Source organism: Ornithodoros turicata, chromosome 10, assembly GCF_037126465.1.
Source record: "Ornithodoros turicata isolate Travis chromosome 10, ASM3712646v1, whole genome shotgun sequence".
NCBI lineage: Eukaryota > Metazoa > Arthropoda > Arachnida > Ixodida > Argasidae > Ornithodoros > Ornithodoros turicata.
The window spans coordinates 19,408,057-19,421,459 of NC_088210.1; the positions used below are offsets into that span (position 1 = coordinate 19,408,057).

The following is a 13,403-nucleotide window of genomic DNA, read 5'->3' on the forward strand; positions in this document are numbered from 1 at the left end:
TTCAGAATAGAGAGCATTATATTACAAAAACGCATTTAGGGGGTGTTTTTCCGAGTTTTCCGACGAATGCCAAAAACCCTAGACATTACACAACCCCGTTAACCATTCCAATCTCCGACAACATGAAGCCCTGGAGCTCGCACAAGTGCGCCTCTCGGCAACATGCTGCCGCGCGGCAGGCAGATCGCTCGGTAAACACACATCGAAAGCGAAAGGCTAGACTGCAGGCCACACCGAGCGCCGCACGCAAGTCGCCGCATCCGCCCTTCTGCCCCCTCGCGGTGCGTTCCGCGAAACTTCGAACTGCGCTTGAAGGATAGCAGCGGCGGGTGGCGGCGGTCCGGTAGCGGTCCACTTGCTCCGGTCGCATCCTTGCGTAGAACGTTGTTATTGGAATACGCTACGCTATCCTGCATCGTCGCAGTATGTGGGCGTCCAGGCTACCTGGGAATTCACCGTCGGCGTGAGGGAACGTCCGGCTGTGGTTCCCGATTTCAAGCGCCGATCACTTTTGATTTCCTTGGCGCAGTGCGACCCCCGTAACTCCTCGGTGATTTCCTCCGTACTCTTTGGAGCCCAAGTGTTAGGCCTAGGAAGCAAGATGGCTGATTTAGAAGCAGTTTTAGCCGATGTGAGCTATTTGATGGCAATGGAGAAAAGTAAATCTACTCCTGCAGCCAGAGCTAGCAAGAAAATCGTTCTTCCGGATCCGAGGTACGAATTTGCTCTACAGTTGTGCAAGGATTCTCGCGATGCTCGTGATGCACCATCAGTTTCCCACCGCTCTCGATCTTGTTTCGGACTACTTGTAGAGAATGTTACCTGCTGCTCTTTGCACAGCAGGATGAATTGCTATGACCCAAACACTGCACACACGAGACATAATCTTGTATATATGCAGCTCACTGCAGTGGCGCGCATGAAACAAGTTTGAGAACACACTGCACGCAAATCATCGCGTCGTCTTGGCTGCCTCGCCCTTGTTTTGCTTGTAAAGTTTTACGTTTGCCCATTCGTAGACAGTTACTTTGTTTTGTAAACAGCAGACACGATAGACAAGCGATCTAACGACATCTGTTGTCCATTTATGTGGTCTGATACGTTATTTTAGTCCTCGAGCCTTCTGGCCTTGAGAAGCTAATCGTTAGTGTTTATGCTGCACGATCGTGGAAAATAAAGGCACGGAAGCAAAATGTTGCTGTCGGCAACTTCGTAACTGGCAGATGGACTTGATAACAACACGTACTTTCTCCCCACATTGAATTGCGTAAAATCTCAATTTTTTTTTTCTACAGCCACCCCCACTTTCGCGACGTACTAATTTAATAAATATATCGCACAGGGGTGACATGACTCCTGCCCCCTATTTACAGTCCCCTTTTTCCTGTTTACTACTCATATTCAGTGAGCAACATACATGAGTAGAATGTGACTGTAAGATTGTATGTTTATGTCTATTAGTGCCTTGAGTCAGAATTAGCTTCTCTACCAACTTGCCTGCACCGTCTCTTCTCTCAATAGCTGCGTTACCTTGGCCGAAATATCACGTAAATACCCTGAAATGTGAAAATTCTGTTTTCAAGGTCTGGAAAACCCTGGAATTTTCCAAAGTCCTTGAAAATCCTGGATTTTGCATCTTTTTCCTATTCTCGTGGAGCTGTTGGCATAAATTCCGCTCATCTTGTGTCAGAACTGCAGTTCCGAAACCACAGGGGTAACCACTCATTGTAATAGGAATCACCAGCGGAAACTGAAAGTGAAAGAAATGTTGTATTCATCAACCGTCCTCATCAGTAATGTTCGTGAATCCCCCATATATCCTGTCGTCTGACACCTGTAGCTTATAAATAGTTTTGTGTAATATTGAAGCCATTACAATATTGTGTAATATTGTAAACAGTCTTTTACATCCCAGGGAAGATGACTGCTGAGCCGTAAAAGAGCCCCTAAATTTTTGTTCCAAAATTAAACGGGAACCATGAAGTACTGCAAGTTCAAACGCATTGACATTGGTTGAATGTGTTCCGTCCAACTCAGGTGACAGGCATGGTTGAAATGCAGCTTTTTTACCTTTTTCTTTCTTTCTGTTATAGTGTTCGCAGTGTCATGCACAAGCACCTTGAGAAGATGGCTGAAGTTACATTTGATAAAATCTTCAACCAGAAACTAGGTACGGTGGAGTCCTGCCTCTAATTTTGTCGCCCCGCTTCACTGACACGAGCTGCCTTTCTCTCTAGGATATTTATTGTTTAAAGATTTTTGCGACAATGTGTGTGAGGAGCAAGTTCCTCAACTCAGCTTCTACGAAGAGGTAATGGTGGCGACGACCATCGTGCCGGCGAGCATAAGGTGGAGCCTTTCTAAAATTGTTTTAGATCAAACGCTACGAGAAGCTGGAAACGGCGGAGGAACGGAGGACGGCAGCTCGCGAGATTTACGACAACTACATAATGAAGGAGCTGCTATCTCATACGCACGTGAGTATAGAATCAACACCGCCTTTAGGTGTGTAAAGCACATAAGTGTTTGAAAGTATCCGGTTCTCTGTTGCGTAGGAGTCTTCAAATGTGTTATTACTAGGCCACGTGTCTGGATGGCTAGGTTAGATGCAGGCTTCTCGCATGCCACACAAGGTGGCGGTAATGAAGAACGGGAGCCAGTGAACACCGAGTGTGCAATGTATTTGATGTCGCTACACGTTTCCACATTCATTCAGTGGGAAAGAAAACCCAGAAAGTTAACGTAATTTACTGATGATAACGCGGTGTAATGGGAAATCTTCTACGAAAGTCTACTGCTTTGTGCCATTTTCTACAGGGTGTTTGCTCTAACGTGTCCAGAAATTATATTTAAAGCGAGCGATAAAAGAAAAGCAAGTGGTACGTTTCTTCTACTTGAGTAAGAAGGAGGTACTGCTTCACTAGTAGCACCTGTTTCTTAGTCAAGTAGCTGAAAAGTAGCGCTCGCTTCTCTTTTATCGCTCGCTTTAAATAAAACCCTGTATACACCCTGTATACACCAGAGGTGTATCCATTATGGTGGGGTGGAGGAGACACCTCAGCTTCACAAAAGAAGGGGGGAAAAAAGCACTGTGGTAACTCACTCATCTTGCACTTTGCTTATGCGTTGGCAAAGTGCCATTTAGGCTGGACAACAATAGCCAGCCCTTGTTAAAACTAAGCTGCGTCTGCCGGAAACAGCACTGTTCTTAATCTTTCGTGCATGCCTCATAACACACTCAAATGAGTCTATTTTTTTTCGTTTCAGAACTACACTCTGGAGTCCGTGGGTCACGTCCAGAAGTACCTCATGCGAAATGAGGTGCCAGTTAATTTATTTCAGGTAAGCGGGTTCACTTTGACTCGACGTGTCTCGTATTGATCCTTACTCCTACGCAGCCTTACATCGAAGAAATTTTCAGCCTCCTACGTGGAGACATCTTTAGGAAGTTTATTGAAAGGTGCGACGCGTTTGCCGTTTGCGTGGTAGGCAAGGTTCGGAGCCGGTTGAGTCATTGTTCTTGTGTTTGCAGTGAAAAGTACACAAGGTTTTGCCAGTGGAAGAACCTGGAATTGAACATTCAGGCAAGTGGGCTCGTTGCATGGTGGACGGTTGTTTATTGGTTGTTCATTTATCAGAGTGTCCCGCAAAATGAATGTGCTTTGAACGTGCAGCTCGCGACATAACTTGTCTGGAAATCGACGGCTTGCGGTTTATCCCGTCTTAAACCTACAGGTGTTGCAAGAATGTGTCTTCCGACTAGTAGACACGTACGGCATGCTAGCCCGTGCATGTTTATTAGTCGAAACGAGCAATCTTGCAACGCCTGGAGATTCCAGGCCGGATAAACCGCAAGCTGTCGATTTCCAGACGAGTATGTCGCAAGCTGTACTTTGAGTGCGTGCTGCTGATAGTAGAGCTACCTGCAATGGCGCTTGAGTACTTCACGAAGCTTATTTACAATAGTATATACCATACTCTTTGCATAGTAGGAACAAATCAAGCTGCCCATAATTTGTGACATACTGACTCAAAGGCTTCCTTTTTTAAAGTTTTGATGAAGTTGTGATAGCAGACGTAGGGAGGACTACATAACGGTACATGTCTGTAAAAAACATGGAAAGAAGTAAATGTGCTATCCACAGATGCCTCACGTAAAACACGGAGATGTCAGAAGATGCAAGTAGCCCGGCGATAGACTTGAGTTCGAGGCTCGTTTGAAATGATTATACACCTTGGCACAGTCAAACTTTCTTGTCACTGAACAGTCAAACTTATTTGTTTAGACATAAATGAAAGTTGTGGCAAGCCAGCGTTTGGCTTGCACAGTGTCTACACAGTCAAATTTTATTCGAGTAAGAACATATAGTTGTAAAAGAAAAGTAAACGTATGGGACTGACAAGTATCAGCCCGACCTACAACGAAATAATGATGTGAGCGTCGCCAGCTTTGAGTGGCATGTATTGTTGATGGCCCTGTTCAACTTGACATGCCCAAGGAGATGTCGAGAAGCCCGTTCTGCCAATATGTCCTGCTCCTACTCTGACATACTCACTGTTTTAGCCAGTGATGAATTCAGACGGGCCAAAAAAATGATAGGTTTAGTATGAGTTTTCCCCCAATTACGTACTTCGACAAAGAACCCCCCACACCCACCTCTAAAGCGAGTGTCTGGGTCCGGCCCTGGTTTGAGCACTAGTATTTCTGGCACCCAGCCGAGTCTGTCGTATTTCTCTGACTGTGCAGGAATATTTTGGTTGTTTCCGTGTGTATCCAAGGGTGTGTTGCTCATATGTGGCCTGTACGACATGCAGCTGACGATGAACGACTTCAGCGTCCACCGGATTATTGGTCGAGGTGGCTTCGGTGAAGTGTACGGGTGCCGCAAGGCAGATACAGGGAAAATGTGAGTGCTAGGTTCGTCTCAAGTTGAGGACGTCTGCTAAAAAATGTGGGCTTGTAGGTACGCCATGAAATGCCTGGACAAGAAGCGCATTAAGATGAAGATGGGGGAGACGTTGGCTCTTAATGAGAGAATCATGCTCTCGCTCGTCAGCACAGGGGTGAGAAGGCCAATTCAGTTAGATATCAATTTTTTCTTTTCGGTTGGAAGGGGAAGCAAAAAGCCGAGGAGGCTTGACTAAGGCCCCCCTCCCAATGTACACCGTACAGCAGCAGTACAAAATGACAAAGTAACAATACAAAATAACAATATAGAAAGTAACAAGGTAACAAAATTAAATGCACAATGAGGATAAAAGTGATTAGTGCACGTTTAGAATGAAGCTAGTGAGGTTCTTTTTGGTCATTAATAATGGATCCAGTGTAATACTAACATACTGATTAAAGATTGAAGCAGACGTATATTGTAGTGATTCTTTGCCGTAGTTCGTTCTACACAAAGGTGTACACCACTACTCATTACAAAATGAATAAGCAGACACTAGTTTATTTAAATTACATGATTTTACGAAGCTTACGTTATTATTACGAGAACAGCCTGAGTGCATCAGTGTTAATCTGTACTTATAGAAGCTGGATATAGGAACGACACTGTAACATTTGAACAAATCTACATTACGTAAAGAAGAACCGATGCCAGCAACCACACTCAAAGCTCTCTTTTGTACCGCTTGCATTTCATTTATATTTCCGGTAGGAGTTGCACTCCAAACGAGAAAGCAATAGTTATATCTCGAAAAAAAAAAAAAAAAGGAATTATATATTGGTAATTATCTGGCAATTGAGGTGCTAATCTGGATGTCACATCCGCTTATTTTGACATACTTGCAGGAGGACTGCCCCTTTATTGTATGCATGACATATGCCTTCCAGACACCGGACAAGTGTTGTTTTATTCTAGACCTCATGAATGGTGAGCTGCTGGAGTTTAAACGTACAGTTCTTAGGTTGAACGTGAACACGGGAGTTCGATTAATTTCTTGCGTACATTTATGTAGGAGGGGATCTGCACTACCACCTTTCCCAGCACGGTGTGTTCACGGAACAGGAGATGCGCTTCTATGCAGCTGAGGTAATCTTGGGACTGGAGCACATGCATCGGCGATTTGTGGTCTACAGGGACCTTAAAGTAAGTGCATATAATGTGGGATGCATGTTGGCGCGTGCTGTTAATCATTAAATATCAGTGCAGATATGAAAATTGTACGGTCTGAAGTCCACACGGATAAAATGCGGCTAACCTCATTTTATCCGCAGATGGTCTCTGCCGGCATCCCCTAGGTGGTGTAGCTGTTCAGAGTGAATTGAGAATGACATGCAGGAGCTTGTCATCCGCCGCGTTCCATTTTACTTAACTGCTCCTACTGAACTCCGTCGTTTGATAGCAGGTCACATGTCGCACAACATAGCGCTAGGAGACATTCAAGTTAAGCTTCAACGCGGAACCTTGAGAAGGAAACTAAGCTTTGTGCAAACAAATAAAAACGTTTCTCATCGCAACATTTTCGTCTCGTAAGGTCTTCTATGAATGCAATAATCGCGGACATACTCAATGTCCACGCGGATGCGGATATACCTATTTTAATTTGCGGTTCTTACAAGCGCAGACACTATAAATGTTATCCACGCTCACCTGTATTGATCCTAGCTAAAACTTTTCTTTTAGGTGCATTATAATAGGGTTTGTCTTACCGAAATTTTCCTCTCTTTTGAATGCAGCCGGCTAACATACTACTGGACGAGCATGGCCACGTGCGTATCTCAGACTTGGGCCTGGCGTGTGACTACTCCAAGAAGAAACCCCATGCCAGCGTGTGGGTGCACCTTACCTGGCTCTTTGTGTATGTTGTGCCTGTCGCCTGCCAATATACCCACTGTGCTTTGCAGGGGCACCCATGGGTACATGGCCCCTGAGGTGCTCTCCAAGGGAACTGCTTACGATTCCAGTGCCGACTGGTTCTCCCTCGGGTGCATGCTGTACAAGCTTCTTAAAGGGTAAGTCATTCCTGTGCTTCTTAAAGTCATTCCTGTGCTTCTGCAAGGTAGCGTGACAATGCTGGCACGAGAAAGCCATTGTGCTGTTGAAAAATTTTGTTCCTCGTTTCACCTGGTCAAGAAAACACGTATCGTTTTTTATATTCCCGTTTCGTTTTCTGTTCAGTGACTCGGAGGGTTTTAATTTTTGTGAGTCTTATAACCGAACCTTTTATGGTACATGACAGGTCCACCACACCGTAAGTGATGCATCCTGTGTTGTCGAATATGTATGTCCTGTTTTAAATCGATGCTAAAACCAGTGCAAGACCGGTAGCTATAAGCAAAAAAAAAAAAAAAGAAACTGATTGCAGTTAAGAAGACTCGGCCTTTGGAAAGAGACTGACATTTACAGCAGAAAGTAGATGCTCCTCGAGTACATGCTACGGGCAAAACGTAACTAAATTATAGTTACCGTGTTTACTCGAATCTAGGCCGGTCCCGATTCTGGGCCGACCCCCGGAAATCCGATGGTGGAAAAAGTAAACTTCCTCGAATGCAAGCCGATCTGCACAAAGTTATGAACAAACGCAAAGAAACACGCATTTCTTATCGATACTCCGCATGCCACCCATCGTTGTCATCACTGTTATCGTCACTAGACTCCTCGTTGCTGTCCTCCTCCCACAGTGCATTGTCTTGGGATCTGTTCACCGCGTTGAAAATTGAACACTTAAAAAATGATCGTATGATTAGCTCTGCGAGAATCTCGTGCCAAGCCGCCGCTACCCAACTCGCAAGTTTGCAAACGGCGCATTGTTTCCTCCAGGGGCATTGATGCCGAATGCTCACTGCGGCTGGAGGTTTGATGCTTGCTCGGCAGCAAGAATGACTTCACGTTTGAATACCGCAGTGTCGTGGCATCGCATGACTGGCGGCATACCGACGCGAACGTGTTGCACGTTGGAAGCGCATTAATGACTGGCAGCGTGTGCTGTCCGTGGAGATGGCGGAAGCGGATGGAACCGGGCGGAGTCGCGCTGAGAGCATCCTCAAATCTAAGCCGAACCCGTAGTTTCGTACCCAGAAATCTTGAAAAAAGTATCGGCCTGGAATCAAATAAATACGGCAGTTACTCGTTTTTAAAAGTGTTCAGGTACGGTAATTCATTACTCAAAGTATAATTCATTACAGTAACTTAGTTGCTTGTAATGAATTACTTGGCAGCTCTGATGCCATAGTTGTGATTTCGTAATACAGAAGTGTTGACCTTTGCAGTCACAGCCCGTTTCGGCAACACAAAACCAAGGACAAGCATGAAATTGACCGCATGACCCTTACGATGGTGAGAACCTTTTGGCTACATGTGGCAGGATGTGTAACTGTGCGGATGGCTCTTCTAGAATGTGGAGCTGCCAGATAGCTTCTCCGCGGAACTCAAGTCCTTGCTGGAAGGTCTGCTTCAGAGGGACGTTGACAAGCGCCTGGGCTGCAAGGGCAAAGGAGCCGAAGAAGCCAAATCTCACCCATTCTTCAATGGTCTGGACTGGCAGCTGGTCTACCTGCAGCGCTACCCACCTCCACTCGTTCCGCCACGAGGAGAGGTCAATGCTGCGGATGCCTTCGACATTGGCTCCTTTGATGAGGAGGACACGAAAGGCATCAAGGTTTATATCGCAAGGTTTAATTGCATAACTAGGGCTTTGAAAGGTTTGATGTTAGGTTGCGGATAAAGAAAATTGTGACATTGCCACAGAATATTCTAGTGGAAGAAGCAGAAGAAAAAAAACTCCTCATGGGGCAGAAGTTCCGCCGTTTGCTATGTTGATCATTTGTACGGTGCCAGAATATATCAGGAGTGGCGTAATGCAAAAATAGCAAACGACACCATCTGCGTCCTTTCGTGCAATCTGCTGGAGGATATCTTGTGAGTGCCCAGCACGATATTCCCCACGGTTAGCAGCGCATGAAGAGACGTGATTATGTGTGCTCGAGCTTATGATACAAGGTATTAAATTTTTTGCGTCTTCTGCTGGAGTATTCTGGGGAATGTTGCACAAGTGAGGACATAAACACCAGCATATGCAAGTATTCCACAAAAAAATATCTTAAAATACTGCAGAGTTCTTCATATTTTGCCCTATGAATTGAAAAGGTTCAACATGTGCATGAAGAATAAGACAGGGGCTTTTTGTTTTACAGCTTACAGAGGCTGACGAGATACTCTACAAGAACTTCCCAGTTGTCATATCAGAAAGATGGCAGCAGGAGATTGCAGAAACAGTGTTTGAAACAGTCAACCTGGAAGCAGACAAGCTCGAACAGAAAAAGAAGGCCAAAATGAAGATTAAATTTCAGGACGAAAAAGGTGATGTCGTGGGGAAAAAAAAAGGGCTTTAGACTAGGTCATACCAGCAAACATAGGTCAGAGTCACACAGAACAGATCTGTAACGAAAAGCACCTAAGGATATTTTGTTATATGGATCTTTGCCCTTTTAACCATCCTTTCTAACAAAGCTTTATTTATCTGCAGAATCTGACTGCATTATCCACGGTTATATAAAGAAGCTCGGAGGACCTTTCGCTTCTGCATTCCAAACTCGATATGGAAAGTTGTACCCAAACAGACTCGAGCTGCATACCGAATCTGGGAGTGCGAAACCTGAGGTAAGAACGTCACAGTAATGCTCTCTTCGTATCTTAATGGCACAGTTTTTTTTTTTTTTTCTCGTACACTGCTTTTATGCCTACCACTGGAATGCCATGAGAAAAAATTTTTACCCTCCCTCTCTTCCCAGTTCACATTACTCATGGAACATACTTGTACAGTGCTGGTTACAGAACGCTCTGGTGCATTTCTTCCTCAGAGTAACACGTTAGCAGCGAATGGGTCCGTATGGACTACTAGCGTGTAGTGTGTCACTCTGAGGGAGGAAATGACTGTGTTCCGTAAACTTTTGTCCAGCACTGTACGTGCTCAGCATAACACATTAGCAGCGAATGGGTCTGTACGGGCTACTAGCGTGTAGTGTGTCACTCTGAGGTAGGAATGCACGCTGGACTGTGTTCCGTAAACTTTTGTCCAGCACTGTACATGCTCAGAAAAGTTTTGCGCAGTTCAGTTTTTAAGTATGCGTTTTCCATACTTTTCGGAGCCACAAAATCGGTATGAATTATCAGGCAGTCTGAATTTTTAGTGAGTAGCATAAATCCACTTTATTTCAAGTCTTCACTCAGCGCTCAGAACATTCAAAGTGACTTAAAAGAAGAATGTATACGTATATGCACGAAGCATACACTTATAGATTTTTCTTTTTTTTCGCAACAACGTATCGCAGCAAATTCCACCGAGTTTAGTAAGTAAAGCCTCATTCAAAAGTACCCGCATAAGCGGTAGTTCCGCTTTAAACGTACTTGATCCGTGTCCTTGACGGAGGTATCATTAAACGTAATGCATTCAATAACCGCTTAAGCCACAGTGGTTCTTCACATACTTCTCGGTTAATCCGTACTGTTTTCTTGTCCCGTCGTACTGGCCACCATCTTGGTTGGATTACAGACTGAGTCATGGTGTCAAGCACATGGCCAGTTATCACATTGTCCCTTCGGCCCTCCGTACAGCCGAGCATTTCTCCTTTCAAAGTGCGAGGTCACGGGAGAAGGGTGAGGTCGTGCTGGAACTCCGTGGCCTTCACAAACTGGGAAAGGGGTAAGCCATGGGAAAACGCGCGGCACCGGCAAACGAAAACGGAGATACGTGCAGCGGAAGTGTACAGCACACACATGTCAGCAAATGAAAATAACAGATTTCTGCTAACGAGCACGAAATAAAGGGTAAGCACTGTGCAAGTTTTGTAAATTGCGTCTCAAATGGTGTTTCTGAGCAGTCGGCTAGTAGGTGGTTGTGTATGTGCAACTTTCGGTTATCCCGTAGTACCGCTTTGTAAGTACTTGCTTTGCATCACCACCAGGTGCGCTTTAACGAGGTTCTACTGTACTATCGTTGTATGCATTCATCTGTATAGTCACCACAGCAGGGGTTGCCATTGCCGACGGGGAGTATCAACGAAATTGTCGTCGCTGCCTCCGTTTTCATTTTGTGATGTTGTCAGTGCCGAAGATGATGTTGATGAATTTGCGTCTTTGCATCTACTACTAAACGCGTCTATTGCAGTAACATCACCAATATCCTAGATATATCAGAGATACTCTTGTCGAAGACACGTATATTGAAATATGAGCTCTTGTAATGCATCTGAAGCAGAGCATTCGGTTGCGGTCACGCGCAAATATGCTCTGCTTTCACGCACATGCGATGCGCTTCTATGCCTGCGTCATGTTGGAAACTGCGAATGGCTTTCGTTTCGTAAAAGCAGTCCGAAATACTGGACGCGGAAGAACAATGTTCCGCTGTATTTCTGGCGCTTGGGAGACAGTAAATCCCAAAAAACTATGCAGGTTCAAGGCGAGATGAGTACGAATAATCGAGCACGTCTTCCGAGGAACAGTCCGAATTATTGGACGCAGAAATACGTTGGTTCTACGGTGCGTCTGACGATGCCAACAGTTTTGTCCACAAAAGTTGTAAAGCCCAAAATTTTATGTGTCCAAAATATCGACTGTATCTGCTTGCACATGACACCTGCATTTTCAGCAGCATCTCCGAAGGATCGTAAACGTCTTCGTGACCACGCACCTCTCTATTTCAGCTCATCTTCATGGACCAGCTGGAAGACGTCTGCTCGGACTACGTGCAGGTGAAGGGCGAGCAATGCATAGTGCTCAAGATGAAAGGGGAGGCCAAAGTAGTGCTCACCAATCCCGACGAAATTGGCCTGAAGGAGTGGCTACTTTCCCTGCGTTCTACGCTCAAGGATTCCCAAGAGCTGCTCGCGTCGATGGCGAAAAAGGCTGGCAAAATCTACGGCACCACTGACAATAGGAACAACCTGGTGGCGGCCCCTGCAGCACCTTCCCCGCACCGTAACGGCAACTGAGCGCACCCCCCTTCCTTTGTAAGCATAATGCCACAGCCTGCGGTAGTGCGAGTGAGTGATGTGCATTAGCTGGGAAAGAGGATTTTGAGAGGCGCCCGCCTTCACGTCGTAGCACTGTACTGCTGTCTAGAAAGTGTATAATTGACAGCGGGTTCTGTCGGAGGTGGACAGGTGGTGTGCAGCCCCCGTAGCTTGCTGCGCAGTACAGGATCTGCACTGTACATGCAGTGGGCTGAGTTTGACATTCCTTGGGGGGGGTTGGGGGTGGAGGGGGCATTACTTTGGCTGGTAGGAGCAAGGCTAGTCTGGGGTGTGTGTGTGTGTGTGTCGTGGATTTTTGGATGCAGTCAAAAGGTGCTGCCAGTGTCCGTGATGAAGCTTGTAAAGTTGTATGTATGTATGTATATAGGTGTATATAAATGTTGCGCGCCGGTGCCGTGACGCTGAGACAGTATATGTGGTGGGTACCCCGCGTACACACAAGCCTACAAGTGCGCACATGTGCTTGGAAGAGAGGGACTTCCTTCCTGCATGCGAGGGACACCTTTGTGTTGTTTTCGTTTTGTGTGCGTAGAAGCCTCCGATACTTGAAATCCACTCCCGTAGGTTGTGTTGAACTGCAACGTTCTAAAAAGAAATCCCATAAACGTGGCTACATGTGTATACCAATGTGTTGCACTGGTCAGTCCCGGGTAGCTATCGGCGGAACACTAGTGAGCCTTTTTTTTTTCTTCTTCTTTTCGTCGACCAGTGTGGGCCACAGGGGTGTAGCACATGTAGCAATATAGCTTTGCAGCTGTTGTCTCTTGATTAGTTAGTACGTACCTGAGGTGAACTGGGCGGTGTTGTAAATACGCATTATGTCGGGCACTGTACATAGCATATCCTGGAGGACTGGCTGGTGAAGAATGCACCCTTTCAAAGTGTTTGCTGCAGTAGGGTTCACCATGTGTTGCCACCCACCAGTGTGTTGTTACCAGGTGGATACAATCCTAGTCTTTTTCTAGAGTGACTGCCATTGGGTGTACAGAGTTGTAGAGCAATGTGGTTTCAGTGTCTTGTCTCTTGTTTTCATTGGCAGTGCATCGCGCCTGGAATAGATCAGTTTTAGATAAGTTATTTTTTATTTTTAGGGGTCATAGACATATTAATAAAATCACCCTTTCAACACAGATATCCGTTTGTTCCGTGAGAGTGTGGTGAAAGCGTGCGTCGAGGGTGAGCGTGCAAGTGGACAAATTTGACGCCAGGGTACTCGCTAGGCCGGCGTGGACTTGTCAGCCTTCTATTAGCACATATAAAATTTTGTTGGCACGATTTGTAGGTAAATTACCAGGTTACCGAGGAGGAGGACAGAGCCCAAGCGGAGGCTTTGAACACCTGCTATCGTATGTACTGGATTATAGGTAGAAGTCAGGACATCTGGACCACCTTTCAGATCTACTCCTGACAGTGACTATGGCATAAA

At 45.6% G+C, this 13,403-nt stretch overlaps 1 protein-coding gene across 1 annotated transcript; it reads left to right on the forward strand.

Annotated features, from left to right (window-relative positions):
• The first annotated feature begins 267 nt into the window (after positions 1-267).
• Positions 268-13,109, forward strand: LOC135370846 (G protein-coupled receptor kinase 1-like). Its single transcript, XM_064604722.1, has 18 exons — positions 268-714; positions 2,094-2,170; positions 2,238-2,311; positions 2,376-2,477; positions 3,268-3,342; positions 3,399-3,460; positions 3,533-3,584; positions 4,816-4,907; positions 4,965-5,064; positions 5,795-5,876; positions 5,962-6,092; positions 6,683-6,777; positions 6,851-6,958; positions 8,216-8,282; positions 8,341-8,604; positions 9,140-9,305; positions 9,472-9,605; positions 11,648-13,109. The coding sequence occupies exons 1-18, from the start codon at positions 602-604 to the stop codon at positions 11,933-11,935; spliced, it is 2,082 nt and encodes a 693-aa protein (XP_064460792.1). The 5' UTR covers positions 268-601; the 3' UTR covers positions 11,936-13,109.
• Positions 13,110-13,403: the final 294 nt, after the last annotated feature.